We start from the raw sequence: 27,042 nt of genomic DNA on the forward strand, positions 1-27,042 counted from the left end.
CCTTCTGTCCTGTAGCATCAGTTCCTGTCTGAAGCCCTGCAGTGGAGAGCACAGACTGATCCTGATCATGTTCTCTATATGCTGCTGAATGCAAAGGTGAATCGCATATACAACCCCCATCAAACTGATTATGTAGTCAAACCATCAGCCCGTTCTGACTTATTTTTTTGCTCTGGCCTGCAGGGTGTAGCAGTGAGCACAGCCACATCTTCTCAACTGCACAAAAAAGCAGAGAAGATCACTGCAGCTTTGCTGGAACGAGGAGGAATTAACACTGGAGACAACGTAGTACTGCTTTATCCTCCCGGTAATGACATCCATCCCAGCTTTCAAAGAGCATGTTAAAGTGCTGTCACATTAGGAAATGTCTGTGAAATTTTGCAGGCAAAAAAAACCTACATTGTCTATTGGCTGTAGTGTTGCATTGTATAAAGCACTGGTCACACTGTAGTGACTTTCAAACCAAGCAGTTTTTTGTTGGTAAACACAGTGAATCCGCATGACCAACTTGAATGAAATCTTGCTAGGGAAATCTTTAGCCCTCACACAAAATTCTAGATCAAGTAGATTCCTAATGAAAAGAAAAATTCAGGTGATCGTCTCTTTAAAGACCCAGAAATAACAGCATGAAATACCACTTGACATATTATCAAGAAAGATGTTTTCTTCTTTCCTGCAGGCATAGATCTTATAGCCTCCTTTTATGGATGTCTGTATGCCGGCTGTGTTCCGGTCACCGTCAGGCCTCCTCACCCACAGAATCTTGGTGCCACTCTCCCTACAGTCCGAATGATCATTGATGTGAGTCTGTTTATTTTGCACATGCCATCCATTTATGATTTTATAGACCAGGGGTGGTCAGCATCGGTCATGTAGTGCCACAGTCCTGTTGAGTTTTGCTCCAACTCTGATAAAAAACCTTCCTGTAGCTTTTCAAGTAACCCTTAAGACCTTGATTAGCTTGTTCAGGTGTGTTTGATTAGGGTTGACCTCTGCAGGACTTTGGCTCTCCAGGACTGACTTTGGCCACATCTATTATAGAGCATAGCATATAAATCTGAAATGTTGTCTGTATCAGGTGAGCAAAGCAGCATGCATCCTCACGACTCAGACCCTGATGAAGACTTTGCGGTCTAAAGAAGCGGCAGCCAGTGTGAATGTGAAGACGTGGCCGAATATCATAGACACGGGTACAGAAATTACAAATATTCCAATGGCTTTTATGTTCATTGATGAAAGATGGGTATCCCTGACTTGACTGCTCTTGTGTGTTCAGATGATCTTCCCAGAAAAAAGCCTTCAACCATCTATAAACCGCCCACTGCAGAAATGTTGGCCTACCTGGACTTCAGTGTGTCCACCACAGGCATGCTGACCGGAGTTAAGGCAAGACTTGTCTCCTTTCCTCTTTTTTTTCTTTTTTTGGCAAGAACAATTGTTTAGTATCTTTCTCTTAATTTTGTCTGGTCAGGTCCTAAACAGCTTGTTTGTTTCTTTCAGATATCTCACTCAGCGGTCAATGCTTTATGTCGATCCATCAAACTGCAATGTGAGCTGTACTCCTCCAGACAAATTGCCATTTGCATGGACCCCTACTGTGGCCTGGGCTTCGTGCTGTGGTGTCTGTCAAGGTAGTACACAAGACTGATTTTGACTTAACCAGACACAATAAATCACATCTATTCCATGTTAATCTGAGGTTAAGCGGTGTCTGCACCTGGTTAGGACTTATAGAATACCCATTGTAATTTGTATCTGTGTGTGTAGTGTTTATTCAGGTCACCAGTCAATCCTGATCCCTCCCTCGGAGCTGGAGACGTCTCTGCCCCTGTGGCTGAGCACGCTCAGTCAGTATAAGATCAGAGACACCTTCTGTTCATACTCGGTTATGGAGCTCTGCACCAAGGGCCTTGGCACACAGACTGAAGCTCTAAAGGTGAGTCAGCAGGATACAGATTCACTACCGTTCAAAAGTTTAGGGTTGGTAGTTTTTTTTCATTTTTTTTTTTCATTTAATTTCAAAATAAAGTCTAATGCTTACCAAGAATGTATTTTTGATCAAATAAATGCAGTAATGTTACGACCTGAGGCTGTATTTCAGTGCATGTGTGTGTTTCCCTCCCTCCGTTGTTTCCGTTGTCTCTCGCCCTCTGGCAATTTTGCGTTACTCAGGCGTAACAGTAAAAAACGCAGTATTGTGAAACTGTATGTGTCACATGCTCGTGTCATTCTGAACCTGTATGACTACAGTGGAAAACAAAAGGAGTATTTTTAAGAATATACCCATTCTTTTCAGCTCCAAAATTATGAAAAAATATTCCAAGTCTTTCTGATACCGATAATAAGTTCGACAAGATTGACCTAGCTCACAAAACCAGCCTGAATGATTCACTTACAAAAATGAATGATCCAGTTCTTAATTCAAACCCATCATTCATATGGCTTTAGAAGAATTGACATTACACACAAGCCATATGTGCCACTTTTATAATATATTTATGGTGCTTTTGCATAATTTTTGAAGCTTGAAAGCTCTAATCTCCATTTACTGGAATAGAACAATCAGCAAGTTGGAAAAAAAATAAAAATAAATCATAGGGGTTCGGAATGACACAAGGTTGAGTAAATGATGACAGAATTAAAATTTTTGGGTTAATAATCCTGTATTACTGAGGACAACAGACAGAAAGGGATGGTAAAGGTAATTAAAGAGTGGACGTGTCTATAAAAGCTGATGAGAGATGTATGTGCAGGCTCGCGGCGTGAACCTATCGTGTGTAAGGAGCTGTGTCGTCATAGCCGAAGAGAGGCCTCGTTTGGCACTCACGCAGTCATTCTCCAAGCTCTTCAAAGACCTGGGCCTGTCTCCACGCGCAGTGAGCACCACTTTCGGCGCCAGAGTCAACTTGGCAATCTGTCTACAGGTTGGGCCAATAAATATATTGCATCAACTGTGTCCTGACACAAAAGCAAAGCCTTATTTTGCGATTTCTGTCTCCTTCCATCAGGGCACTGCTGGTCCAGACCCGACCACCGTTTACGTAGACATGAAGTCCCTCCGTCATGACCGGTATGTGTGAGATGGCAGTGATGACATGAAGACAGTCTGTACATGCTTGCATTGTGACGTTGTCCTCTTTTCTCTGTCATAGAGTGAGACTGGTGGAGAGAGGAGCTCCTCAGAGTCTGCCGCTGATGGAGTCTGGGACTGTAAGGCCATCCTAGTTCTAGTTCTGTAGTAACTTAAAGTAACTGTAGTCTGAGCACGAGTATTTTAATATGTAATATAATCCAATTACAAGTACTTCCTTTTTGGAAAATGATTATATAATCAATTACTACCAACTGCTTATTTTTAGTTTAATTTAGACTTATCAGTCATCCCGTATTGTTTTCTTTGCCTTACCTCAGATGCTTCCTGGAGTGAGAGTAATCATTGTGAACCCAGAGACAAGAGGACCGTTAGGAGACTCTCATCTAGGCGAGGTGACCAAACACATTTAATTGGAGTAAACGCACAAATACAGCTTGTTTCAGTGATGTACATTTCTCTATGTACTGTGGGACATTTCTCCACATTCTTATCATGCTCTGTGTGACAGCTGTCATCTTCATCACTTTCTTGCCTTTTTTTCTAGATCTGGGTGAACAGTCCTCACAATGCCAGTGGTTACTATACCATCTATGGTGAGGAGAGCCTGCAGGCCGACCATTTCAACACACGGCTGAGCTTTGGAGAGACCGAAACGCTTTGGGCCAGAACCGGATATCTGGGATTTGTCAGGAGGACAGAGCTACTGGATGCCAGTGGAGGTCCGTAACTAGCAATTTATAAGTTTGGTGTCAGAAATTTTAAAGAAATTAATACTTTTACTCAGCAAGGATGCATTAAAAAGTGTCAAAATTGACAGTAAAAAAACTGTTTTCAACATTGATAATAAGAAATGTTTCTTGAGCTGAAAATCAGCATATTAGAATGAATTCTGAAGGACCATGTGACACTGAAGACTGGAGTAATGATGCTGAAAATGCAGCTTCTAATCACTGAAATAAATTACATTTTAGAATATATTAAAATAGAACAGTTATTTTAAATTGTAATATTTTACAATATTACTGTATTTTTTAACAAATAAATGCAATTTTAGAAGGAACTAAATTCATAACCAAATGTCACAAAAAAAACTTTTTAAAATGGCAAGGCATAAAAATATACCTGCATTCTCAGAAATGGTACGATATAGTGCTGGTCCACTGTCTCACACCTTTTTCTCGTGGTTTATCATCCACCAGATCGCCACGATGCTCTGTTTGTGGTGGGTTCACTTGATGAAACGCTGGAGTTGCGAGGTTTGCGTTATCATCCCATTGACATTGAGACTTCTGTGTCTCGGGCACACCGCAGCATCGCTGAGAGGTGAGAACCTCAGGAAGATCATTTACACTTCCTGTCTGCATGTATCAGTCTCGCTTCCTGTCTGCATGTATCAGTCTCGCTTCCTGTCTGCATGTATCAGTCTCTAATTACTGCACTAAATGAGTTTGATTGTAGTTACTATAAATGATAGTTCCTGTCTCTGATTGGACCGTATGCTTCATCGTACAGTGCCGTCTTTACGTGGACCAATCTTCTGGTGGTCGTGGTGGAGCTCAGTGGGTCTGAGCAGGAAGCTCTCGACCTGGTTCCCCTGGTCACTAATGTTGTGCTGAAAGAGCATCATCTCATCGTTGGTGTAGTGGTCATCGTGGACCCCGGCGTCATCCCGATCAACTCGCGGGGCGAGAAGCAACGCATGCACCTGCGCGACTCCTTCCTGGCCGACCAGCTGGATCCCATCTATGTGGCGTACAACATGTGAGCCTAAAGTGGACTAAAGTGCTTAAAGCTCAACGTGTGGCACCCAAAGATCCACTCACAACAACACAGCTGTACCTCTGTGCCATTAGCACGCAACTGGGCACGGAGGAAGAAGCTGGCTAGGCCTCTTTCTGCCTCTGCGCTGAGCCTTGTACATATTTTAATGTTCTCTTTAATGTGATTGTGGCCTGTTCGACCAATGGCGGTCACCCGGCTTAAGCCATCCAACCCTCCCTGGACATCCGGGAGGGTGGTGCTCTTCTTTTAGAACATATTTCTGCCCTTTAAAACAGGTGAAACCACATTTTCACAAGTTGCATTGACTTTGATGTCTAACTTTTGGTGCCACTTCCGATATGCCTCTTCCATAGAGCAGCGCTTGTGCTCTTGCAGTGAGACCTGAGGGACTTACATGAAGCTTTTCTGCGCACTTTATCTCCTCTACTGAGCTAGTGCTCAGAGGAGAGTCCTTCAGTTTTCATTCTGGAAGTGCTAACTTAGTTTTATGGATCAACAGTATCACCAGCAAAACAAACATATCTTTTATTCGAAACTGCTAGTCATTTTAATGGTTTTAAAATAAATGCACCACATTTTATTGTTGCATCAAGTTTTTTATTTGACTGACATTGCCAACTTTAATGCACATCAATAGTGAACTGTGGTGAGGAGGAATTTGTGGAATTGTCCTCACTGAAAGCACAGCAATTTTAACACAATACATTTGTAACTTGACATCTATATGCATTAAACGTGTATATTGAAGGTGAGAGAAACGTTTCAAGATGAAGACAGTTCCTTGCCTAAATGTATGTTTCTGTCTTCATTTTGATTGTTGTGTGTAAAAGGACTGGAAAGATGAATAGATGGAAGGTGTTTGTGTGTAGTCTATATATTGTAGTGTCTCACTGGTGTTACTGTATAAACAAATGGACCTTATTATCCGGTCCTACAAAAACTTGACTGATATTTCATACTTGATGGCAATTTTCAGCATAATTTGCTCAAGAACACGATGCAAAAACAATACAACCGTCACAAAATAGATCATTTTCATGTTTAATATCTGTTTTGTCATTCTGTTTCTCGTAAGCCCTGTTCACACTGAGGTTGCCGAGTGCTGGACCATGATGTTGCTGCAAATCTCTATCAGTGTGAACAACCCTTCAATGTTGAATGTGTGCGAGAGAGAGTGTGGTAGAAAGTAAGAGTGTTTTAACCAAGGCTTTCCAACATATGGGGAAAAAAAGAGAATGTGAGCAAAGAGAGATCTTTTCTATCCTAATAAAATTACAGTACAATTTATTAGCACCTAACATGTCTATTTCAAAATGGCCTTAGATATCAAAATATAATTTCTTCCTGCAGATTGTTTACATGTGAAATTCTGTGCAGCTCTTTTCTTTAACAATGCACACATTCTCATAACATTTTTTTTTGTATTTTTAATTCTCATTTCTTAATTGTCAAAATATTGTGTTGGTGCAAAATTTATAAAGTTTTATGTTAATTAAATTTATTGTCATCAATGAATCTTTTACTGTCTTTACTACAGTCATTTCAGGTGAGCATTGTGCAAATAAGGAACTGTTGAATGAGCCTCACACTGGACGAGACCGTGAGCGTAGAGCGAGCGCTTTAAAGTACGTCAGAAATAGACCGGGGAAATTTGTCATGTTGCACCACATCCGGTGTAGTTCTGTCTGCTTCGTAACGCGTGTCTGGTGTAGACGGGGTTAAAAGATTTAGTGCTCTTCCACCTTTAAAAAGCAACTAATTCTGTGAGGAAAAGGCAAACTAATCCATTTATACTTAACAGCAAAACTGTACGGCACATCAATACAAATTTATTTCAATTAATTTGAGCTGTTTTTAGGTTTTGTAATGTCCTGCATTTATATCTTTATTTGATTAACATTATGCTTGTCATTCAAAACAAGCTTACAGGACAGAAATATATGAATGGCCTCAAATAATCCACACATTCTTTTAGAAATAATCCACTATTATTTATGACAATGAAAAAACAATCCATTACAGTTTATCAAGAATCATCAAATAAAATATACTGCAAGTTACAGGCTAAATTCAGATTTGTCCACCAGAGGTCACAAATATCCTCTGATTCTAAATCATCACTGTAGTTCTAAAGTCAATACAATCATGACACATGTACACAAGTTTGAGTAATCTTATATACAAAATAATATATATTATATGCGCACAGGATAAATATCAATAGGTGAAATTCAGAACTTGAAATGAAATACATTTATAACTGTATAAGAGGAAATTAACATATAATGTATGACAATCAGAATTTGAAACTATATTAACATAAATGCACTACCTAACTCAGTAACATGACTAAACACACAGAATAGTGAGAAATCCAGCTTGATTTCAACGGAAGGTTATATTCGTTTCACGCTCAATCCAATAATAGAGGGTGTAGACTTTCAAATAAACGTTTGGTCGGTTAGGTTCTCCACAGGAAGTGGCCCTCACTCGAATTCCAATCAAATAGTAGTGCTGCTCCATTTTGATATAGCAGTTCAGCGGTCCACCCAGATTTGTCTGCATGTTTTAATATAAACATAAAAGGTCACAATAAGTAGCTTAACGCACTCCAAAATTCAGGGTTCCAATGCATTTTTCATTTCAAAATTCCATAATCAATTTCTAAACCTCTGTAGATTTTTCACACCATATTTAACATGGTTCATACAACATTATTAGCCCCCAAGCCCTAGGGGGCGCCCCCTTAAGTGCAGTTCCAAATTTGCATTTGACCTAACTCAGGGCATAGAACCATTTGTAGGCCACTGACAACATAAAATTAGTCTAATAGGTTAATAAAATATAAAAAGACGTTAAGATTAATACTTTTGGACTTACAACATTTTGAGCTGTAAATGACAACTTAGCCTTCATTTAACATATCCAATGACATGAAATTCATTCGAATTTATGACATAATGGATATGGCTGTTGTAGTTTTTATTACTTTCAATTGAATAAAAGGTTTATGCATTTCATATATTTAGTCATCGAAGATATCTTAAGTAGTGTTAAAATATCGTCTAGTCTCATTCTCGTGAACCCAATATTGTGTGTTGTCTTGTTTCATGAGCTAAGTGTTTCATCACACCCCTAACAATTTGGTAAAGTACAGTCGTCTGTAAATATTTTAGTTTTCTCTCTTTTTTTTATTGGTTTTCTCAAAGTGATAACATGCGCTTTTATGAGAAGAAACCTGAAACACTTAGGCTGCATATATTCACCTTTGGCACATCAGTTTGATACTGTAAATGTAGTTTGATGTTGTATGATCCCCAAACAGCAAAGTACAGTCTGGTTTAGATGATTACTTTAAAGGGGATCTATTATGCCCCTTTTTACAATATGTAAAATAATTCTCTGATGTCCCCAGAGTGTGCATGTGAAGTTTAAGCTCAAAGTACCCCACAGATCAATAGCATGTTAAAATTGCCACTTTTTGGGGGTGAGCAAAAACATGCTGTTTTGTGTGTGTACCTTTAAATGCAAATGATCTGGAGTCCTCTTCCAAGAAGAGAGAGGTTTTAAACCTCTTTCGTTACGGTTATAACGGTTGTCATTTTACTTTTATCTAGTACAAGGCTGCTGTAGAGGACCCGGCCCAACTTTACTGATGAGTTTAATGATGTTTATTGTACTTCACGTTCACACAAAAAATGAAGGGTCTGTTTCACTCCAGAAAATCACTGTAGGAGCTGAATAAAACACAGTACAAGTAGTACTGTGAAAGAAAGTGGATAATAATGTATTATCCATAAACTCTCTCTCTCCCTTTTATTATCATCATCATCAACATACACAGCGAACTACACAGAAACACTTGTTACAACTAACAGTAAACAAATATATACGGACTGTATACTTTTCCAGGGGGTGCTTAATAATAAACTGGTAAACTTTATATCCGTAAAATAACTCGGATGAACTGTAAAAAAGTGCGCACTCTCCCTTTCATTACTGCTGTAACCAGTGTCGATCCGGACACTGTAAGCTGGATCACGAACAGTTGGTACTGATCCGTCCATGAGTAACAACTATTTCATAAAACCGGTGTTTTGTATTGACCCTCGTTCACAAAGCAGTGTAAAATGATTTGCGCAGACATAAACAAATGTAGGTACATGGTGGCGCATTCCCACAAAATAAAACTAATCCGCGGCTCTGATGTTGGGAGTACATGGAGACTGTTATGTTCAGTCTTACATCCAACAACCAGAGCTTGAAGTGGGGAAATAAAAAACTGTCATTGGCAAATCATGACATTTGAGACTTCTACTGTGAAGAACAAAACTTGGAGATATTGCTGGTACAACAACAATTTATTAACAACATAAATGTATTTAAACAAGTCGTGTGTGTATGTGTGTGCGTGTATTCTGACTAATTTACTCTTTATTTATTTAATTATAAAACACTACTTTCACCCAAACTGAATAATAAAAATTTGAAAAATAATTTTTGAGACTTCATTTTCTTTTCTGACGTAGCCTACTCCAGTTCTTGTTAAAACCCACTAGACATGCAAATTCTGTGCATTTTGGGCACTGTTTGTGTGAAATCATATTTATTTTGTCCATCAAAAGTGTTCTTTCACTTTAACTGAACGTGAGCAGCGCAGCAAAAATAGACTCGGCGCCGAAACCCCCGCTTCACTTCTGCTCACGCGCTGCTCCTCCCGGTGTGAATGCAATTTTTGACAATTGATTAATGCAAGTCGAAAGAAATACGCGTTGCTCACGCTTGCGGTGTGAAATGGCCGTAACACTTTTTCTGTAAGTGGTAGAGTACCGGCTACATGCGAGAAGTAGCGGTACACAAGAAAAAGTGCAGCTACGCTTAAGAGTAAAATGTAGAAGTGACGTCACTTTGTTCAGAATCTGCAAACGGCTTGTTCTGAGACACTGCTTTTGATTTATGGGGATTAAAAAAGGAGTGGGTGGATTTTTATCATTATTGGGTGGTTGTGTACACGCACTGCCAACACATATTTGTTCAAACACCATGTAAAAATGAATTTTGCATAATAGGTCCCCTTTCACACTATCAAATTTATTAACAACATAAATGTATTTAAACAAGTCGTGTGTGTGTGTGTGTGCGTGTATTCTGACTAATTTACTCTTTATTTATTTAATTATAAAACACTACTATTACTACACTACTATTAAAAAAATCCCTCTATCAGCGATAACCAATGTTTTACAGATAAATTGCAACTTCAAGGAGAAGCTGTTAAATTAATTTAACTATTCACCTTTTACACAGTTAAATTAGGCCTACTGAGAGAGAAAAAAAGTACTTAAACATACCTCACATCCGTCAACACCTCCACCAAATTCGCCAACACAAAGCATGTCCGCTGACACAGTATAGTTCCAGTAAGCTGGCTTATTGCACAATGACCGTGACATTATAAACACATTTGCTTCTTGCAGTACACCAACATCACCTGATAAATATAATATATGTGTGTCAAATTCACATAAAACGAGAACAACTAAAATTGCAACATCTATAGTCAGCCACTATTTTAAACATCTGCAGTGTCAACTCACCACCAGGTTGATCGTTGTATCCCGTGATGTGACAGGAATCAAATGTATGATCAGCAGCAGCGTTATCAGGCACACAGATGGGATAGACAAACTCATTAATAACAAAGGGGGTCTTCATTTCAAAAAGTGCAATACTGTACCGCAAAGTGACGGGATTGAATAGTTCGTGTTTGATAATTCTGGCGACTTGTGACTTCTGTGTGAACTCATCATCAACATCCAATCTACTGCTTCCTGCTCGGATCAAAAGTTTGCTATAGGAGAAAGTGCAACAACATGTGCGTGAGTAAGTAGAGCGCATCTTGCTGTTTACGGTTAAAGTGGACATAATTACCTTTGATTCTGCACATCTGCACATGAAGCTGCTGTCATTATCCAGTAATCGTCGATAATAGCTCCACCGCAAACTTGACTGAACGGGGCAGATGAATTGGGCTGGTAAAGCACAGACACCTGCCATGGCCAAACATTCACGTCGACGTTCTCACCTCCGATCATCCGGGGTTTCCGATGTTTGTTTACTCTCTCAGGCCTTTCACCGCAATTTCGATCTAAAAGATTGGTAAAAAAAAACCACACAAAAAAAACAATAACAAACAATAAAGTTTGTAAGAAAGTAACTTAGTATTTATATAACTCACATGTAGCGGGCGAATGAGAGATTCCAGCAAAATAAAATATTACCCCCCACCCCAAAGCGCCCATAAAAAGCAGAAATTTCATCCCATTGCTCATTACGGTGGGATTTAGTTAACGTTAACGTTAGTTATGACCGAAAGATTTGCTTGCTTGACTGGCTGCTAAGCGTTCAACACGACAAATAATACGTCTGTTTGGAAAACGGTCAAATATATTTGAATTCTATGACGTAAGTCACTGTTCTGTGAAGCATTGTGGGCCGTTCACATATTCTTTTGCGCGCTCATTTCAAACGTAGGCGCGCGGTAAAAAGCGCGCTCATAATAGAAGCGACGCCCTCGTTTTTTCCAGACGCAGCGAGATGAAAAATTCTGAACTTTTCAGAATGCAGAATGTGACAAGAATTAACCAATCAGCTTCACCCTTTCCCGGCGGGTGCGAGTAACCCCAGAGTGCAGTCTGGACGATGGGGCGGGGCGACACTTTGGGGCGGGGCTACACGTGTCGCTCCGCCCACCAATAATTTCATTGGTTTATAATACAGCAATCTTATTGGAGTAGGCATGAGCATGCGCATTCCTTTATGTACGAGTTTATGAATGATCTTCTACGCAGTTTGGCCGTAGGCTACTACGCATGGCGATTTCAGTAACGATAAATTAAATAATGTTTTTATTAACTTAGTAGGCTACGAGTTACAGTTAATACGACTTAATAAGTTAAATGAAGTTACTGTACAACAAACAATCCTTTCAAGGCAAACCGCCGTGTAATATAGCCCTGCTAAATCTGGGGAACGAATTCTTCATTCGTGGCCACGATAGCCTAGGTCTAGGCTATATCATTATCAAGTGAAGTCAAGTCAAGTCAAAACATTTTGTATAGCGCTCAATTCACATCGTTTTATAGCAGTTTTTCAAAAAGTAATATAGGCCTATATAAGCTTTATATTGAGTCGTTTTAGAGCTGGGCGATATAAAGAAATATGTTGCTGATATAAATCATACGATGTTTTAGATTTAGCTAAATTATATTTATTAATTTACCCAGCAGATAAGTCAATGGCACTTTAAGTGAGCAATGATCATGACTGCATTAAATTACTAGCATTGCAAGGAGAGATAGCCTATTAAGCTGATAGTAATGTTTTCCGAATGTCATGCAGGGCTGCGTCATTTTACATCATTCATTTATGCTTCATTTTTCCATTAGGATTGGTGAATAAAATAAACTCGGGGTTTTACACTACATAATGATAATTCACTGTATTTCAGTAAGACACAGTTCCGAAAGTGACAAATAAGACAATAATAGGCTACCAAATAATACAAGCCCTGGACATTGTTTTTTTTTTTTTTTTTTTTTTTTTTTTTGCGTACAATGGGAATTTAAAAACCTGCAGTGCTTAAAAGTGGAAAAAAAATACTAAAACAGATATTAATATGTCGCTCTATAGCAAATATTATTTTTTATATGCTCAATTTAAGTATAAATAAGTAACTATTTGAAGTAGGCTGTTAGGCTATAGGCAATGCCCAGATTTACAGCGGTGATTTTTTTAATAGTTAGGCTGCAGCTGTAGCCTTTGCCAGTGTTAATATTTGAACCTATTTTTAACAGGTAAACAACAAGGAAATATGAGTTTGCCATTAAACATTTTATTTGCACTTTGTGCCAAAAAATGCAAGCATTGGAGAACAAATCTCGTTTAAAAAAATCAACGAAAAACGGTCGCGCTTTAAATAAATTTTTTTTTAAATATAACATTTAAAATCAGCTGCTTGCGTTCGGGTTTGTCCGATGTATTTCCTTTAATACAGCGATTTATCATAATTTGCGTAAAATCCCGAGTTTGAGATGATCCACCGACCGACCTGATGGAAATATGAAAACAGCTGAGGTGCTGTCATCAAGCGTTCGTTTTTAAACAATAACTTTGTCTATTCTGTGTCTTAACAATAAAACATTAGCCAATAGATCCTAACTAAAATGACCATGGTAAACCGATAATATACGATTAGAGTTAGCATTTAATATTTCGTTAATATGGACAAATCATTCACAAAAATAGTACATAAAGAATGCGCATGCTCAGGCTTGAATCATCTGGGCCAATAAGATTGCTGTATAATAAGCCAATTAAATTGGGGGTGGGCGGAGCGACACGTGTAACCCCGCCCCAAAGTGTCGCCCCGCCCCATCGTCCAGACTGCACTCTGGGGTACTACGCGGGTGCACCCAAACACGTTTTCCCCCCTTTCTCTTCTCCTGCCAGAGGGTCGCGGGGAATCGAACAATCCGTAGCCAGAAGGACTAAGTTCATTAAACATGAACAATTAGGGCTCACGATGCTTTTAGGAAACGCAGTCCATAGTCCGGTTTCTAAAACAAACAAGTTATGAATCGGTTCTGTTTCATTCCTCCTGACCGCCAGAGGTAACGTTAATGCTAAAACACTGGTGGATAATCGCTGCGCCAGCTAACGTTAGATAGGTCGAGAAAAATATAACAACAAAGTCACTTTATGATGCAGACCGAGATGCGAGGATATAAACCACAGCAGCTCGGTGCCCAGCCTCTTTCGCTTTCTCGTTTATTGTTATAACCTTTATTTTACCAGGAAGAAAACTCACTGAGATTAAAAATCTCTTTTTCGGGAGTGTCCTGGTGATATGGTCGTCGACGTATTGCGCTGTCCCGGGCCGTGCAGTTTACCTGAGTTGCAAGGATTCGCCCTCGGCCCTCCCCAAGCTGTGACAGTGCAGTGCACTCTACACACTATCATCAGGACAGATATCTAGGATTCCCTTTCATCACTACACTACAAGTGAGTATACCATTATATTTGATTGTTGTGTCAGCAATACTCTGCTTCATGGTACAATCTGGTGGCTGGTTTCAACTGTGCTTAGGTAGAACCTACAGTCGTGCTCAGAATTAATGGAATTAAATAATTAAATAAATAAAAAATGAGGTAGTTGGGGGTCACATTATGAAATAAATGTTTTTCTCCAAAACACGTTGGCCACAATTATTGGCACCCTTTTATTAAATACTTTTTGCAATCTCCTTTTGAAAAGATAACAGCTCTGAGTTTTCTCCTATAATGCTTGATGAGTTTAGAGAACAACTGACAAGAGATTCCCAGATCCATGTTGGCGCTTCTACTCTTCAGTTCACTCCACTCCTCAGGTCAGGGAATTGGGACGGTCATGGCAGAAGCTTCATTTTGTGGTCCGTAACAAATTTTTGTGTTGATTTTGATGTTTGGTTTGGATTGTTGTCCTGATGGAAGATCCAACCATGGCCCATTATAAGATTTCTAGCAGAAGGCGTCAGGTTTTGATTTTTTTTTGAATCCACAATGCCATGTATCTGAACAAGATGTCCAGGACCTCCAGCAGAAAAATATGCTCACAACATTAAAGACCCAACGGTATATTAAATTGTACACATGGGGTACTTTTTATCCTTGTGTGCACCAAACCCATCTGGCGTGTTTGCTGCCAAAAAGCTCTTTTTTAGTTTCATCTGACCACAGATCCCTGTGCCGTTTGAAGTTCTAGCCGTGTCTGACAACTGAATTTGCTGGAGCTTGTTTTTGGATGAGCGAGGAGGATTTTTCTTGAAACCCTCCCAAACAACATGTGGAGATGTAGGAGTTGTTTGAACTTTTTTTAATAGGTTTTCTGTCCCCAAGACTCAACTAATCTCTGCAATTCGCCATCTTTGATCCTTGAAGAGTCTTTGGCCACTCGAACTTTCATCTTCACCATCCATTAAGGCAATATAGACACACGTCCTCTTCCTGGCAGATTCGTAACATCTTTAGTTGATTGGAACTTCTTAATTATTGCCTTGATGGTCAAAATGGGGATTTTCAATTATTTAGCTATTTTCTTACAGCCACTTTCTATTTTGTGATGCTCAACAATCTTTTGATGCGCATCAGAACTATATTCTTTGGTTTTACTCATTGTTATGGATGATTAAGGGAATTTGGCCTTTGTGTTTCCTCATATTTAAACTCCTGTGAAACAAGAAGTCATGGCTGGACAATTTCATGTTCCTAGTCACCCTGGTGTGCTAAAAAAGGTAAATATTAATGGGAATATACTTCAGAGATATTTTACTCGTAAAAAAAATTCTAGGGGTACCAATAATTGTGGCCAATGTGTTTTGGAGAAAAACATTTATTTCATAATGTGACCCCCCACATTTTTGGCAATTTTTGGAATGAAAGATCAAAAAGATAAACGATGCAGATTTTTTTTTTACACCCAGTTTTGATCATATTTACCAGGGGTGCCATTAATTCTGAGCACGACTGTATATAGCCTATATCTGTTATATTATATCTTAGATTTAATCGCATATTCACTGTGTGCAATTTATTGTATGCCACACAGTTCTATCCGAGTGCAGATTTGACTTTCACGTGTGAGTTAGTTTTCACGGGTTCTATCCAAAGATTTTATCGATCTTTCTGAGTGTGTTGTATCACAGCTTTGAGCGCCTACGTTGCTAACCGAAGACATGTTATTGACAGAGTCATGGATCATAGCTCTCTCATCTCCGTGGATCGTTTCAAGTTGCAAATTGTGTCCGAATACACTTCTTCCCGATGGCGATGACAGACATGATCGGTGCCCATCATGTTGTTTAGGCATCTGAATGAGGCTTTGACTGATCCCTGTTTGCATTGTAGTATGTTACGGTTGTCAGAGAGAAAGCTTCGCCTTGCTGAGTTAGACACTAACTCGTCTGTTAGCCTCACACAACAACAGTGGCAGGCTCAAAAGAGTCGCACATCAGCAGCTGCTGGTGCTCTGAAGAACAAGAAGAAATCTGTACCGCAGACAGCTACTTCAGAACATTTGCTGTCAAAGACTGTGGCTATTCTCTTTTAAGAAATGGCGGAGATAAGACATCTTCTTCTGTCTCTACATTCCCCAGTGTCAGCCGCACATACTGAGAACACTGAGAACCAGTGGATGAGAGTGATTTCTAACCCCCACATGCTACAGATTTAGATGCTCTCTCCATAAGTGCGTCTAATTCACATTTTATTGACGAAGAACTGGTTGAACCTGCCATGCAACCCACCCTCCCACATGATCTGCTGCAGGTGGTTCGAGCGGTGGGTCTGTACATTCATCGGGTACAGGCCCATTTTCTCCAGATGATATTTTATGTGTTCTGCAGATGGCGGTGATTCGTTTGGGTCTTGACAAATCGCCTGTCCAGCCCATTCAAACCAATGTTTCCTTCGGACAAGCTGCTGATAGTTATGTGTTTGCAATGCCACCCTGTAAGGAATTTGTGACCGAATTCTCCAGTGCACTTACAAGTCCCAATGTGCCTAGAAGGAGGTCAAAGACAGCCCACACTCTTGCCTCAATGGCCGAGGCTGATTCCACTGGGGTAGGACGAGGGCCTAAAATTGAACAGCCGGTGGCAGCATTGGGCATCCCCAGATGAGGCTCTAAGAGGCAAGGTATGCTGCCCGAGTGTGCAATCTGGACGTATTGACACTTTCTTGAAGGCTGTAGCCTATATAACTCAAGCAGCGAACACTATCTGCCAGCTGCTTGCCTGTAATAACACGTTCAGCGAATGTTGATGCTTTTATATATCTAAGTTCTTACAGACGGCTCTGTTGACTATGGGTCATGTGACTCAGGAACTTGGGACACTTTCAGTGATCCTTCTAATAGCCCGGCGCCTAGGGATGGGAATTGATAAGATTTTATCTATATCAATGCCACTGACGATTTTGCTTATCGATCCAATTCTTTAACGATTCTCTTATCGATTCCTGATAGCACTGTGTGGAAAAAAAAGTAGTCATATGCTTTTTCTGCAAAAAAACTTTTTGTACAATTTTTTGTGTTGATTTTGATGTTTGTTTTGGATCGTTGTCCTGATGGAAGATCCAACCACGGCCCATTATAAGATTTCTAGCAGAAGGCGTCTAGAAATTTTTTATCTGTTGATATTTGATAGAATTCACAATGCCATGCATCTGAACAAGAAGTCCAGGACCTCCAGCAGAAAAATATGCTCACAACATTAAATATCCAACGGTATATTAAATTGTACACATGGGGTACTTTTTATCCTTGTGTGCACCAAACCCATCTAGCTTGTTTGCTGCCAAAAAGCAATTTTTTTATAATTAAGGCAATATAGACACGTCATCTTCCTGGCAGATTCGTAACATCTTTAGTTGATTGGAACTTCTTAATTATTGCCCTGATGGTCAAAATGGGGATTTTCAATTCTTTAGCTATTTTCTTACAGCCACTTTCATAATTTTTTGAATGTAAGTCAAAAGGATAAACGATGCAGATTTATTTTTTACACCCAGTTTTGATCATATTTCCCAGGGGTGCCATTAATTCTGAGTATGACTGTATTTCTATGAGTACGCTTGCATGCCATCTGGGTGGATAAAATGTTTAATATTTTCTAATTTTTTGGCAGTTACACCATTTGACATATTCAGGTTCATTCAGGTTCATTCAGGTACAGGTACAATCTTAACTTTTGTAACAAAAATAAATAAATAAAAATCATGTCATTTTTAATTAATCAACATAAATACACTACGTACATTTTAACATACCTGATGCATGCTTTTAAAACAAGCTTCCCAAACCTTGTTTGTCACTGACCCATATAACAAATCTCATCAACCCTTACCAGTGGGTGTTACTTGTCACTCCACTAGGGCCGTCTCTTCGTCTTGGGACGCTTTACGAGGAGCATCCATGGCGGATGTCTGCAAAGCTGCTACCGGGTCTTTTTCATTTACCTTCGTACGGTTCTACAAGGTTAACGTGGCTGCTTGATGTGAGCTCTGCAGTCCTTCTGGAGCAACCCTGATGTTTGCAGGTGAGTGGCATTCCACTTTGTTGTTACATTTTTCTCAACCTATCTAGCTGCCGTAGCGATTATCCACTAATTGAAGTGTCCTTAGAGGTATGTATCTGACAGCAAGCCACGATTGTAACTTTCATATTGTTTAAATTCCTCTTAATTAAGTTATCATTAATTGTTATGATGTAAATGCATATACTAACAATGAGTAGTGTGATGGCCATGGTTGCCAACCCTGATTACCTGGTTGAAGTGAGACATTCTTGACGGATGAATGTATCACACACTTATACTAGTATTCTCTTTTAATTGTAACAGCTCAACCTAATCAGAGCCTACAATGCAGAAGAATCATCAGGAATAAACAAATACTATCCGAAAACATTGGACACTATACAATATTTTCAGTATTATATACAGTACTTTAATGTACAATTACACCTGAATAGACTGAATATATCTCTTGCCCTCCTAAAAGCTTCTGTCAACAAAGTAGTAGTAGGAGATAAATACAGATACAATTTTAAAAACAAAACTCATGACTTAATGTCACTAAAATGAAATTCCAGGTCCAAGTCAAGAAGCTGTCAATCAAAAACTGAGTAGCCAATGAGAACACACTGCTGCTGGCCCCATCTCCGCGAGAGATATGTGCCAGATTGTCGAACGAAATCTCAGTGTAAACAAAAACTTCAGAAGTGTAAATGAAAACTCTGGAAGGCATTTTATAAGTTCAGATCAGCGAAAGAAAAATGCAAAAACAGTTATCACATGCAGTGTATTAGTCAAAAAATAAAAAGTCAAAAAATTTGCCTGCGATTATTAATTCTTCAAATTTGACCCCGGTACTTCTGACCCTGACAATTTTTTAAAAAAGAAACAAGAGGACTGTGCAGAATGGATTTCATGCGCAGACTGTGCAAGCACGGATTCCACAGGACGTTTCAGAGCGGTATGTTTTTTTTAATACATTATAGATACGATGTTATCCACTGTTTAATTGTGATATTTGTATAAAAACTAAGGTAATCGAACAGTAGCTAGCCTAATCGATCAAAAAACCATGGTTAATTTTCCTAAGGAGCGTCTTACAAAACAAGAGCTTACAAAGGCAACAGAAAACAAGCTGTTTTCCATAAAATGTGATGCGCACAGATAAACATTGGTGTTACAATGTTCAGGAACAGTGTTTCAAATAAGTGTTAACCACTCTATGTTCATCAGCCTTAGGAAGGTCAAACAAATGAGTATTGGAAATGTTTGGAAAAAAACAGTGTCTCTTTGACATAGCTACAGTGCAACACTGTCTTCTCTAATGCAGCTCAGCCAGCCTCTGCTATTTTTTGTGTATTCCGTGGGCAGGAATTATTTAAATGAGGACTATTGTGACTTCATAAGATCCGGAAAAAACGTGTTGTCCAAGCGAGCCGTTCGATGTAGTTCTTGAAAAGGGGATTCTGTTAAATAAAATATCTCCCTTGCAAATCATTTTTATGTTCAAACAGCAACATTACACACTAACTAAAGGTGGAAAAGCATACCAGTAATAGGACCCATTTAATACAAACATACAGGACTTGACAAGAAATGTTGACATCGATACCATGGGGAAAATCTGCCATATAGATATTTGTATTGTTATCTCATAATTTGGCAGCAGGTATATTAGGCTGATGTCACTTTAAGAGCTGACACACGGGTCCATTATACTGTTACACATGCGTTTTCTTTCTCAACTGTTTACATTCTGTTTACATCATAACTGACTGTTTAAGGTGTTTAGCCAAACCAATATAGCCAAACCATCGTTTGAGAAAGGCTTTATTTAAAATGACTGGAAAGCTGCAGAGATGTTCTGGCATTTGATGGGGCTTGGCTCACATTAACAGCCCCATCCAGACAGAGAAAAACAGGGCTGAGAATAATGTAAAAACTGTCAAATCTGTGACTGAGGCAGCCGATACAGATCTTAGTTGAGCTTCTCTCTGCCAGACTGTGTACCGGCTAGCACGGGTATATATGCCAGGTTTCTTTGGCAATGCACAGTCCGCTCCATGACTTGTCACGCCATAAAGGTAAAATCTCTTCATGTCTCGGCTGTAACACTGTAGAGGGCCTCCGCTGTCACCCTTGATTGAAGAGTATTCCAACAGATATTGTTAATCATTGTCTATCACTGACCAGTTACTCTGCGATGTGAAATAATGAGATGACTTTACCTGACATGTGTCGACACCCCCTTTGTCAAATCCTGCACAGATCATGTTGTCATTAACATGGCCATTATACCAGCTTCTCTGGTTGCAGATTCCAGTATCAATGAGCTCAACTTCAGCTTCCTGAAGAGTGTCCACTAACATTCCTTAAAATACAATAAAATGTTTCAGACCTTTTCTGATCAAGAAATAAGCATAATTCTAAAATCTAATCAAGAATCAAAAGAAACAATCTTTAATAGGCTAACTTTTAACTTTTAAAAACTTTTAAAAAATTTTGTTAAAAAAAATATATATATATAAAAAGTGTTTCTTAAAGCGGGACGAGAGAACTGATTATATAAACTCATATTATTATCAGTTTAACTGCCAGAAAGATGCCAAAAATAGAGCTCCTCTCTGATAGTATATTACACATTCTGCAAGTAATCATCGTCTGTTAATAATGCACAGATTTCGAGTTTTGGACTGTTGTTGGAGATTTAAACACTAACCTTGTAACACTGAGCTGCCCCAACCAGTGATGTAACATGAGCTGAAGCTGAGTTGTTTCTCGTCCATTTCATTTTCAATCATACACAAAGGCTGCACATGATTTGTGAAATACAGAGAGTGATGCAGATGCAGAAGTGCCACATCGTTTTCAAAATATGATCGGTTGAACTTCTCATGCCGGATCACTTGCTGAACTGAGCGATACTGGACACCCTTCTCTCGCTTGGATCGAGAATTCACTCCAGCCACTACTTGTAGTTTATAGTTGTTACTATAATAGAAAGATGCAAAAGATCTGTAATAAAAACTATTATTTCGAAATGAAGAGTTGCTTTTATTGTTTTAGGCATTTTTTGGGTGCGTAAAAATGTTTGGTGTAGTAACTTAAGTAGACAATGCAAATCTAAAAAGAAATACGCATAGGTATAATTAACCATTACTACAAAGTAACGTTAGGCCTATATGATTTTAGATCAACTACCTAGATACTAATGTATCACCTGTTTGCTTCAGCAAACCACATTCATTGCTGAAAGTTAAAATAATGAGATGTGGAAACTGCACACAAATTCTACATGTTATGAGGGAGGAGATTCACAAAGTGCTCACCTATTTCTGAAGCAGTGGGATGCTGTGACTACCCACCGATTGCTTATGATGGACCCACCACAGATATGCCTCGACATCCTCTGTATGCTCACCTGCCAAGGCCATGCACCTTTTAATGCAGAATGGCCTCCTGCAATTCGAAACGGCTTTGATGGACCCTGCAAAGTTCGCTTTCCACAACCTTAAAAGAGCATTATAGTCAGTTGCACTGAAAACTTCTGATCAATATGCCATACCACTGATGGTACCACTGTCTGTAAATAATATTAACCAATTTACACTACAAATAATATACACCATTGACATTTAAGACTTTAACTATGAAAAAGTTTATATGTATTTTTGATGCATGTAATATTTAAAAGGTCTTATAATGTATTAAGATGTCTACGTCACAAATTAAGGCATGGGAAGAACTATTTTGAATAAGTAATGATTGAATTGCATCATAAAATTGTAGAATTTAAAGTATTGTTACATTAAATGAAAAAAATTAAACATTTTTGTATTATCAGTTGTTTTGTTTTTCCAGAATTTCCTGATGATAGTATAAATAAATATTACATTATATGAACTGGACTATTTTTGACTCCCGTACATTACACTTGTGACCATAAACAACAGACATAGCCTACTTTCCACTAATGTTTTCTGAAAATTTTGTTTTTTACAAAAGGCATGCAGTTTGTTTCCTTTGGGCTATCCAATAGTAAAATTGTGTTCACATCTCTGGGATTAAATAGATTAATACTAATAATATAAAAAATACCTGCAATCCCAGAAAGCAGCATGCAACTGATGAATACTAATTGTAGAGCCGTTTTAAACATTTTAAATGTGCAGCAAAACGAGAGACACAGAAAGAAGACAGAGAGAACAATCGGCTGTCCTTGTCATTGATTATTAGGTAATCGGCAAAGATTCTAAGTGACGTAACATCGTTCACTGTAATGTCATGAAAGACCCGGGCAAGGAACAACATGCAAATCAACACATTTCAAATCTTTAGTTTTTGCAAATAATAGTATCAGTGTTTTGTACAGTAGCCTATATCACCAATTTTATGACATTATAGAGTCCTGTAAAGGACACTAAAATGATAGTAAACGTCATCCTTTAGAAACTAGGCGACAATTAGAAACAATTAGATGCATTTCATGCGAGTTTGTCGCACATAATAAAGCACCAAGCCAACGACCTGTTTATTTTATTCAGCCTGAAAAAAACATTTTTTAAAATAAATTTCAAACACAATTGTGGCGGTGTATTTTTGATTCAGACATGACATGGTATCAATATCGACGTCATTCCTGAACATTACTGAAACGCCTCATCGAACAAGGACCTAACTTTGATTCAACCAAAAGAAAACTGAAATTAACGCCTTTTATTGTGGAACTGGTGGTAACGTTACCTATTGGCCGACACTCCCTTACATATAGCTGGGAGTCATCAATTATGCAGGGTAACGGTGCACACTGAAGGAAGGTATAGCAGCAACAATATGGCGACATCCGCAATTTCTTCCGAATTTATTCGACTTCTGCAGTGCATTGAGGATTTTTTGGATACCCGCTAACGTAATCATAGTAAGTATTGTGTTTCAAAATAGCTCTCGCGATGTGTTTATTCCGTGTGATGGAAGTCATTGCACTGTCAATAAATGTCGCAGAGATGCTGCACGCTGAGGGGGTTTTACTGCTGGACGCTCCTCGCAAAATGAACATTCGCCTTTTATTCCCTTATAACTGAAATTACGTTTTATAAACTCACCCTTTTTGTTAAATTGAACCAGTTGTGATTAGGCATTTTCATTTCCCCCTCTCAAATTACAGTTTTAATATGTCATGATACGAGTTAAACACATTCTCCCAAGGCTATATGTGGTGTGTTATATAGCCGTATCTTGCATGATCAATGCCGTGATCTGTAGCCTTGTACCCTCATCTGAATAAAGGTCTTATTGTAAGCATTAATCGAATGTCAAGCTGAGTAAATGAGCAAAAATGCTCATGTGGACAGGTTTTAAATGATTCGTTGTAATTAAGACGTTCAAATGGCAACATGCTTGGCTGCTTATTGATTGTAGGGTGGACGCAGGTTGCACGGGTGTGGAATGCTACATTTTCTTGTTTATGTTCCTCGCGAGCATAAACCCAACCTTGCACAGCATCGTCGAGATGTATCGCTGTTTTCTATTAACTTTAGCCGTTTTCTCCAAAAGCGGATTATATGACTGAAACATGTTTGGGCTGTGTGTATAAAAGGGTAAATACGACGAGAGAGCGAGAAGAAAAAAAAACCCACTGCAGTATTTTCCGTTTTCCTCCGTGGCTTCGGCCCGCTTTCGTGAAGGTGTCGGGGTGTTTATAAACGATAGTTTTCAGGCAAAATTGTTTTCTGACACAGAGGAAGATGTGACAACGTTTTGGAAAACGCAAAGACGTTGTTCGTGAAACCGTTGTGCTGCCATGGATTTCGTGACCACACATTGATGAAATAAGGTAGGACCACTGCGCATTCAGTCACATAACGATACAACTTGACGTTCTTAAAATAAGGTTATGGTTTGTTGAAGGAATTGTTGTTTCAGATGTATGTGCGAATATAGCCTGCATAATTTATTGACAGGTATTTTGCATATGAAGACAGGGTGTCGCTTTGATGTAGAAGATAATTCTGTGGCGCATAGAAACTCCGAAAGACATATGAATGATGAAAATGAATTAATAATTTTATTCATAATGCTTCTAAAATGTACCATGTCCTCACATCTGTAAATAAGCTGGACCACGGCACGTACCCCACCTGACATTTTCTAAAGCTATCATGTGTTCACGTGCAGCCCAGCATAGTTTCTTCAGGTATTTCTAGATGTTTCGGCCCACCTCATTCAACTGATACGGCTTCAATCGCACCATTTGTATAACTCCATGAGTTGATTCCATTTCCTTTATCTTACGGAAAAAGCACTGTCAAATTTGTAATAAATTAATTCAAGGCAGCATCATAGATAGAGATATTTGAGTTTTCTGTTAACTGTCTTTAACACTACTGTTTAACCAATCTGAATATGATTGTGAATACAAAATGTCTACAGCTAATAAAAATCTTGCCCTTTTTATAGTGTGGTGCTGATAGGACAGCTCCTGTAAGTAAAGTTGCATTTGTTTGTGCTGTTTGGACCACAAAAGCTCAGCTTGTTTCATTAATAAGACATTAAAAAAAGGCTAATTATGTTTTGATTTGTTTAGGATAATCGTTTATTTTGTTTTCCTTTTTCATTGCTTGACTTGCATAGAGAGAGAAAAAATCTACTTAAACCAACCTATGCTGTTTAGGTCTCCCTGCCTGATCAGGTTGGGAGTGCCCAAAACCCCTTTAAAACCTGCCAATAGACCAGTTAAGCCCAACAAACCAGCTCAGGCTGGTTTAAGCTGCTTTTTTTCCAGTAGGTCTTGAAATTATATCAGATTTATATACCCAAGGGACTTGTGCCAATGTTTGTCACATTCTTTGATATTTTGTTCACGTGTCTGATTTGCTTGAAGGGAAATGGGGTTTATTTACTTCAAAGGCAGACTGGAAATGCCAAACACGATTTCTGAAACAAATCTGTGGAATTGGATGAAGAGAAATGCTAAAAGTGAGTTAAGTAGCTCTGTAATATCAGGATATGGCTTGGTTAAGTGTCTGGCCCATAAATGCACACAAGCCTTTAAATGTTGTGGTTCACTACGCCTCCCTTCACCCACCCCATTTCCTATTCTGCTGCCTTAGGGACATAACACATGTCCCAAATCGACATTTCAGTAGAGATTTTGTTCATAGGGAAGACAGGTTCAACTAAAATCTGCTTTTGCTATTGTCTGGTATCTTCTAATCCAGTCTACATCCTCCCTGAACCGTTTCATCTAAAATAGAAACATCCATCATAATGACCCAAAAGAACCATACCATGGGAAGTTATGCAAGCAAAAATCAGGAAGGGAGGGAGCGAATGGGTGGGGGGTGTTGGGGGTGAACAATGAATCACTTATCACAAAGTCGATTAGTATTATTGCAGATGTAATCCAAAGACAAACATTAAGTATCACCTTCATCTGCTCATAATGGAGGATGCTTTTCATTTTTTATGAAGTCGATGACTCATCCTGGATCTAGTGCCAGTCCCTCTTTAACATGCTCTCAATTTAGCAACAGATTGTTTTGATGTGTAAGGTAATATTTTTAGATGCAAGGCTTAGCGTTTTACTTTCCTGCTCAGAGCTGAACATATCAGTTTGTGTGAGCGGGTGATGTAACAAGGTAGTATTGTTCAGTAAGACTTTATCATTCCAAAAGCTTAAATGCAATCTAAATGACAGTTTTTTTTTTGCATTTGCTTTTTTGCAAGTTGTCACAAGCTTGTATGGGTGCTCTTGTGTTTTTGTGCTCTTTTAACCAAAGTGTAAATGTGTGTTGTTGTAATCGTTTGCTAATTCACTCTCTATTTTGTAAATGTTAGATCTTATTGTGAATGATTCAAATGTCATTCAAATGATTCTATGTATGTTTTTTAACCTTGTAATTTTTAATTAACCATACCTCCTGACTGATGATGACGTATGCCAGACTTCTCCAATCACTTAGTCAACTTAAACCCCGCATCTTTCTTACAATTGACTGATCTGTCACTACTTTCATTTCATTGCGACTTTAAATCCTAGACTTTTCAATTCCTCCATTTTCCGATCTCTATTGAAGAGATGTGAAATATAGACAAATATTAATGACTTTAATCTTAATAATTATAATCACACAAAACGTTACAGAGTTACATAGTGTTTTTGCAGCTAAGCTGACTTAATAAGAGGCCTTAATATGATATGTTTCGGTTTTCGCTAATGCATATCTTATACTACACCCAGATTAATGTATAGACAGGAAAATAATACAATATTGATATTAGCTAAGTATCACGACAACAAGGTCATGGGTTTGATTATCAGGGAATGCATGAACTGATAAAATGTTTTATGAAAGCATCTGCAAAAGGCTTTACTGAAAATATTGCATGCAAAACTGGAAAGCTCTTTCTTGATCTGGTAAGCTCTAATCTCATTGGCTAAATTTATACAACTTCTGGCAGTAAGTAACTTGTGGATGAGACGGCTATATGATTCTTGCCATAAGATTCTGACTTTATGAGCCTAGATGTCCATTAATGCCCTTTTCTCTTTCTGACTTAGAACTAGCTGCCGTGGAGGGTACATAACAGGAGAAGAAGTTGCTGCAGGATGAAAACATGGCTGCACCCCTTATTGCACCGCCAGGACCTGACAGCTTCAAATACTTTACCAGGGAATCTCTGTGTGAAATCGAGAAGCGCATTGAGGAGGAGAAAGCCAAGCCGCCTCCTAAGCCAGACAGCAGCTACCGCGACGATGACGACGATAACAAGCCCAAGCCTAACAGTGACCTGGAGTCGGGCAAGAGTCTGCCCTTCATCTACGGGGACATCCCTCGTGGCATGGTGGCAACACCACTGGAAGATTTAGATCCCTTCTATGCTAATAAGAAAGTGAGTGCATCATCTTGTCTCTTTATGTGTCCTGCACATGCAGCTGGCATTCACACGTTATCTTTTAAGCAACTCACCTTGGATCATTCCAGAGTTGGAGATACTGAGGATGTTTTTTAACCCTTTTTTAGTCCACTAGTTTTTTTCTCATATATATATATATAT

At 38.8% G+C, this 27,042-nt stretch overlaps 4 protein-coding genes and 1 long non-coding RNA gene across 6 annotated transcripts in view; 3 read left to right on the forward strand and 2 right to left on the reverse strand.

The window, feature by feature from the left end:
- Window positions 1–6,408, forward strand: part of dip2ba (disco-interacting protein 2 homolog Ba) — a 48,199-nt gene extending 41,791 nt beyond the window's left edge. Inside the window, exons 25-38 of one of the 2 annotated variants that reach the window (XM_079587347.1) lie at window positions 16–96; window positions 184–307; window positions 680–801; window positions 1,079–1,190; window positions 1,277–1,386; window positions 1,501–1,631; window positions 1,768–1,936; window positions 2,754–2,924; window positions 3,009–3,070; window positions 3,153–3,210; window positions 3,412–3,486; window positions 3,639–3,813; window positions 4,294–4,417; window positions 4,607–6,408. In XM_079587347.1, the coding sequence (XP_079443473.1) occupies window positions 16–96; window positions 184–307; window positions 680–801; window positions 1,079–1,190; window positions 1,277–1,386; window positions 1,501–1,631; window positions 1,768–1,936; window positions 2,754–2,924; window positions 3,009–3,070; window positions 3,153–3,210; window positions 3,412–3,486; window positions 3,639–3,813; window positions 4,294–4,417; window positions 4,607–4,859 (1,767 nt within the window). In that variant the 3' untranslated portion in view covers window positions 4,860–6,408. Of the gene's footprint in view, window positions 1–15; window positions 97–183; window positions 308–679; window positions 802–1,078; window positions 1,191–1,276; window positions 1,387–1,500; window positions 1,632–1,767; window positions 1,937–2,753; window positions 3,071–3,152; window positions 3,211–3,411; window positions 3,487–3,638; window positions 3,814–4,293; window positions 4,418–4,606 lie in introns of both variants that reach the window. The other variant, XM_079587346.1, reaches the window with a different exon arrangement.
- A 276-nt stretch (window positions 6,409–6,684) lies between these two features.
- LOC306985293 (plasminogen) lies at window positions 6,685–11,572 on the reverse strand. The gene is made up of 5 exons (XM_079587354.1): window positions 11,115–11,572; window positions 10,808–11,024; window positions 10,474–10,727; window positions 10,228–10,367; window positions 6,685–7,435 (listed from the first exon to the last, which is right to left on the reverse strand). The coding sequence occupies exons 1-5, from the start codon at window positions 11,206–11,208 to the stop codon at window positions 7,262–7,264; spliced, it is 879 nt and encodes a 292-aa protein (XP_079443480.1). The 5' UTR covers window positions 11,209–11,572; the 3' UTR covers window positions 6,685–7,261.
- Window positions 10,647–18,615, forward strand: LOC306985294. The gene is made up of 4 exons (XR_013794784.1): window positions 10,647–10,759; window positions 13,733–13,939; window positions 17,846–18,009; window positions 18,313–18,615. It is a non-coding gene; the product is annotated as an uncharacterized lncRNA (long non-coding RNA).
- Window positions 18,616–19,763: 1,148 nt separating this feature from the next.
- LOC306986018 (acrosin) lies at window positions 19,764–24,235 on the reverse strand (the record flags this gene model as incomplete). Its single annotated transcript, XM_079588850.1, has 5 exons — window positions 19,764–20,123; window positions 20,214–20,356; window positions 20,705–20,976; window positions 21,315–21,472; window positions 24,203–24,235. The coding sequence occupies 5 exons, from the start codon at window positions 24,233–24,235 to the stop codon at window positions 19,872–19,874; spliced, it is 858 nt and encodes a 285-aa protein (XP_079444976.1). The 3' UTR covers window positions 19,764–19,871.
- The window catches only part of scn8aa (sodium channel, voltage gated, type VIII, alpha subunit a), a gene marked incomplete at its 5' end in the record, with an annotated part of 51,171 nt that continues 47,853 nt past the window's right edge, over window positions 23,725–27,042 (forward strand). The window contains 2 exons of the mRNA XM_079588371.1: window positions 23,725–23,818; window positions 26,546–26,877. Coding sequence (XP_079444497.1) covers window positions 26,602–26,877 — 276 coding nt within the window. The remainder of the gene's footprint in view (window positions 23,819–26,545; window positions 26,878–27,042) is intronic.

The sequence above is a fragment of the Phoxinus phoxinus genome (genome assembly GCF_949152265.1).
Source record: "Phoxinus phoxinus genome assembly, chromosome: 18".
Lineage (NCBI taxonomy): Eukaryota > Metazoa > Chordata > Actinopteri > Cypriniformes > Leuciscidae > Phoxinus > Phoxinus phoxinus.

What these genes read in the sequence shown, in the direction of transcription:
- LOC306985293 (XM_079587354.1), bottom strand. Translation starts at nt 11,208, where the DNA reads ATGAGCAATGGGATGAAATTTCTGCTTTTTATGGGCGCTTTGGGGTGG. An exon ending in CTCTCATTCGCCCGCTACAT is followed by an intron (nt 11,025 to 11,114) that starts GTGAGTTATATA and finishes CCAATCTTTTAG; the next exon opens with ATCGAAATTGCGGTGAAAGG. An exon ending in GCAGATGTGCAGAATCAAAG is followed by an intron (nt 10,728 to 10,807) that starts GTAATTATGTCC and finishes TTTCTCCTATAG; the next exon opens with CAAACTTTTGATCCGAGCAG.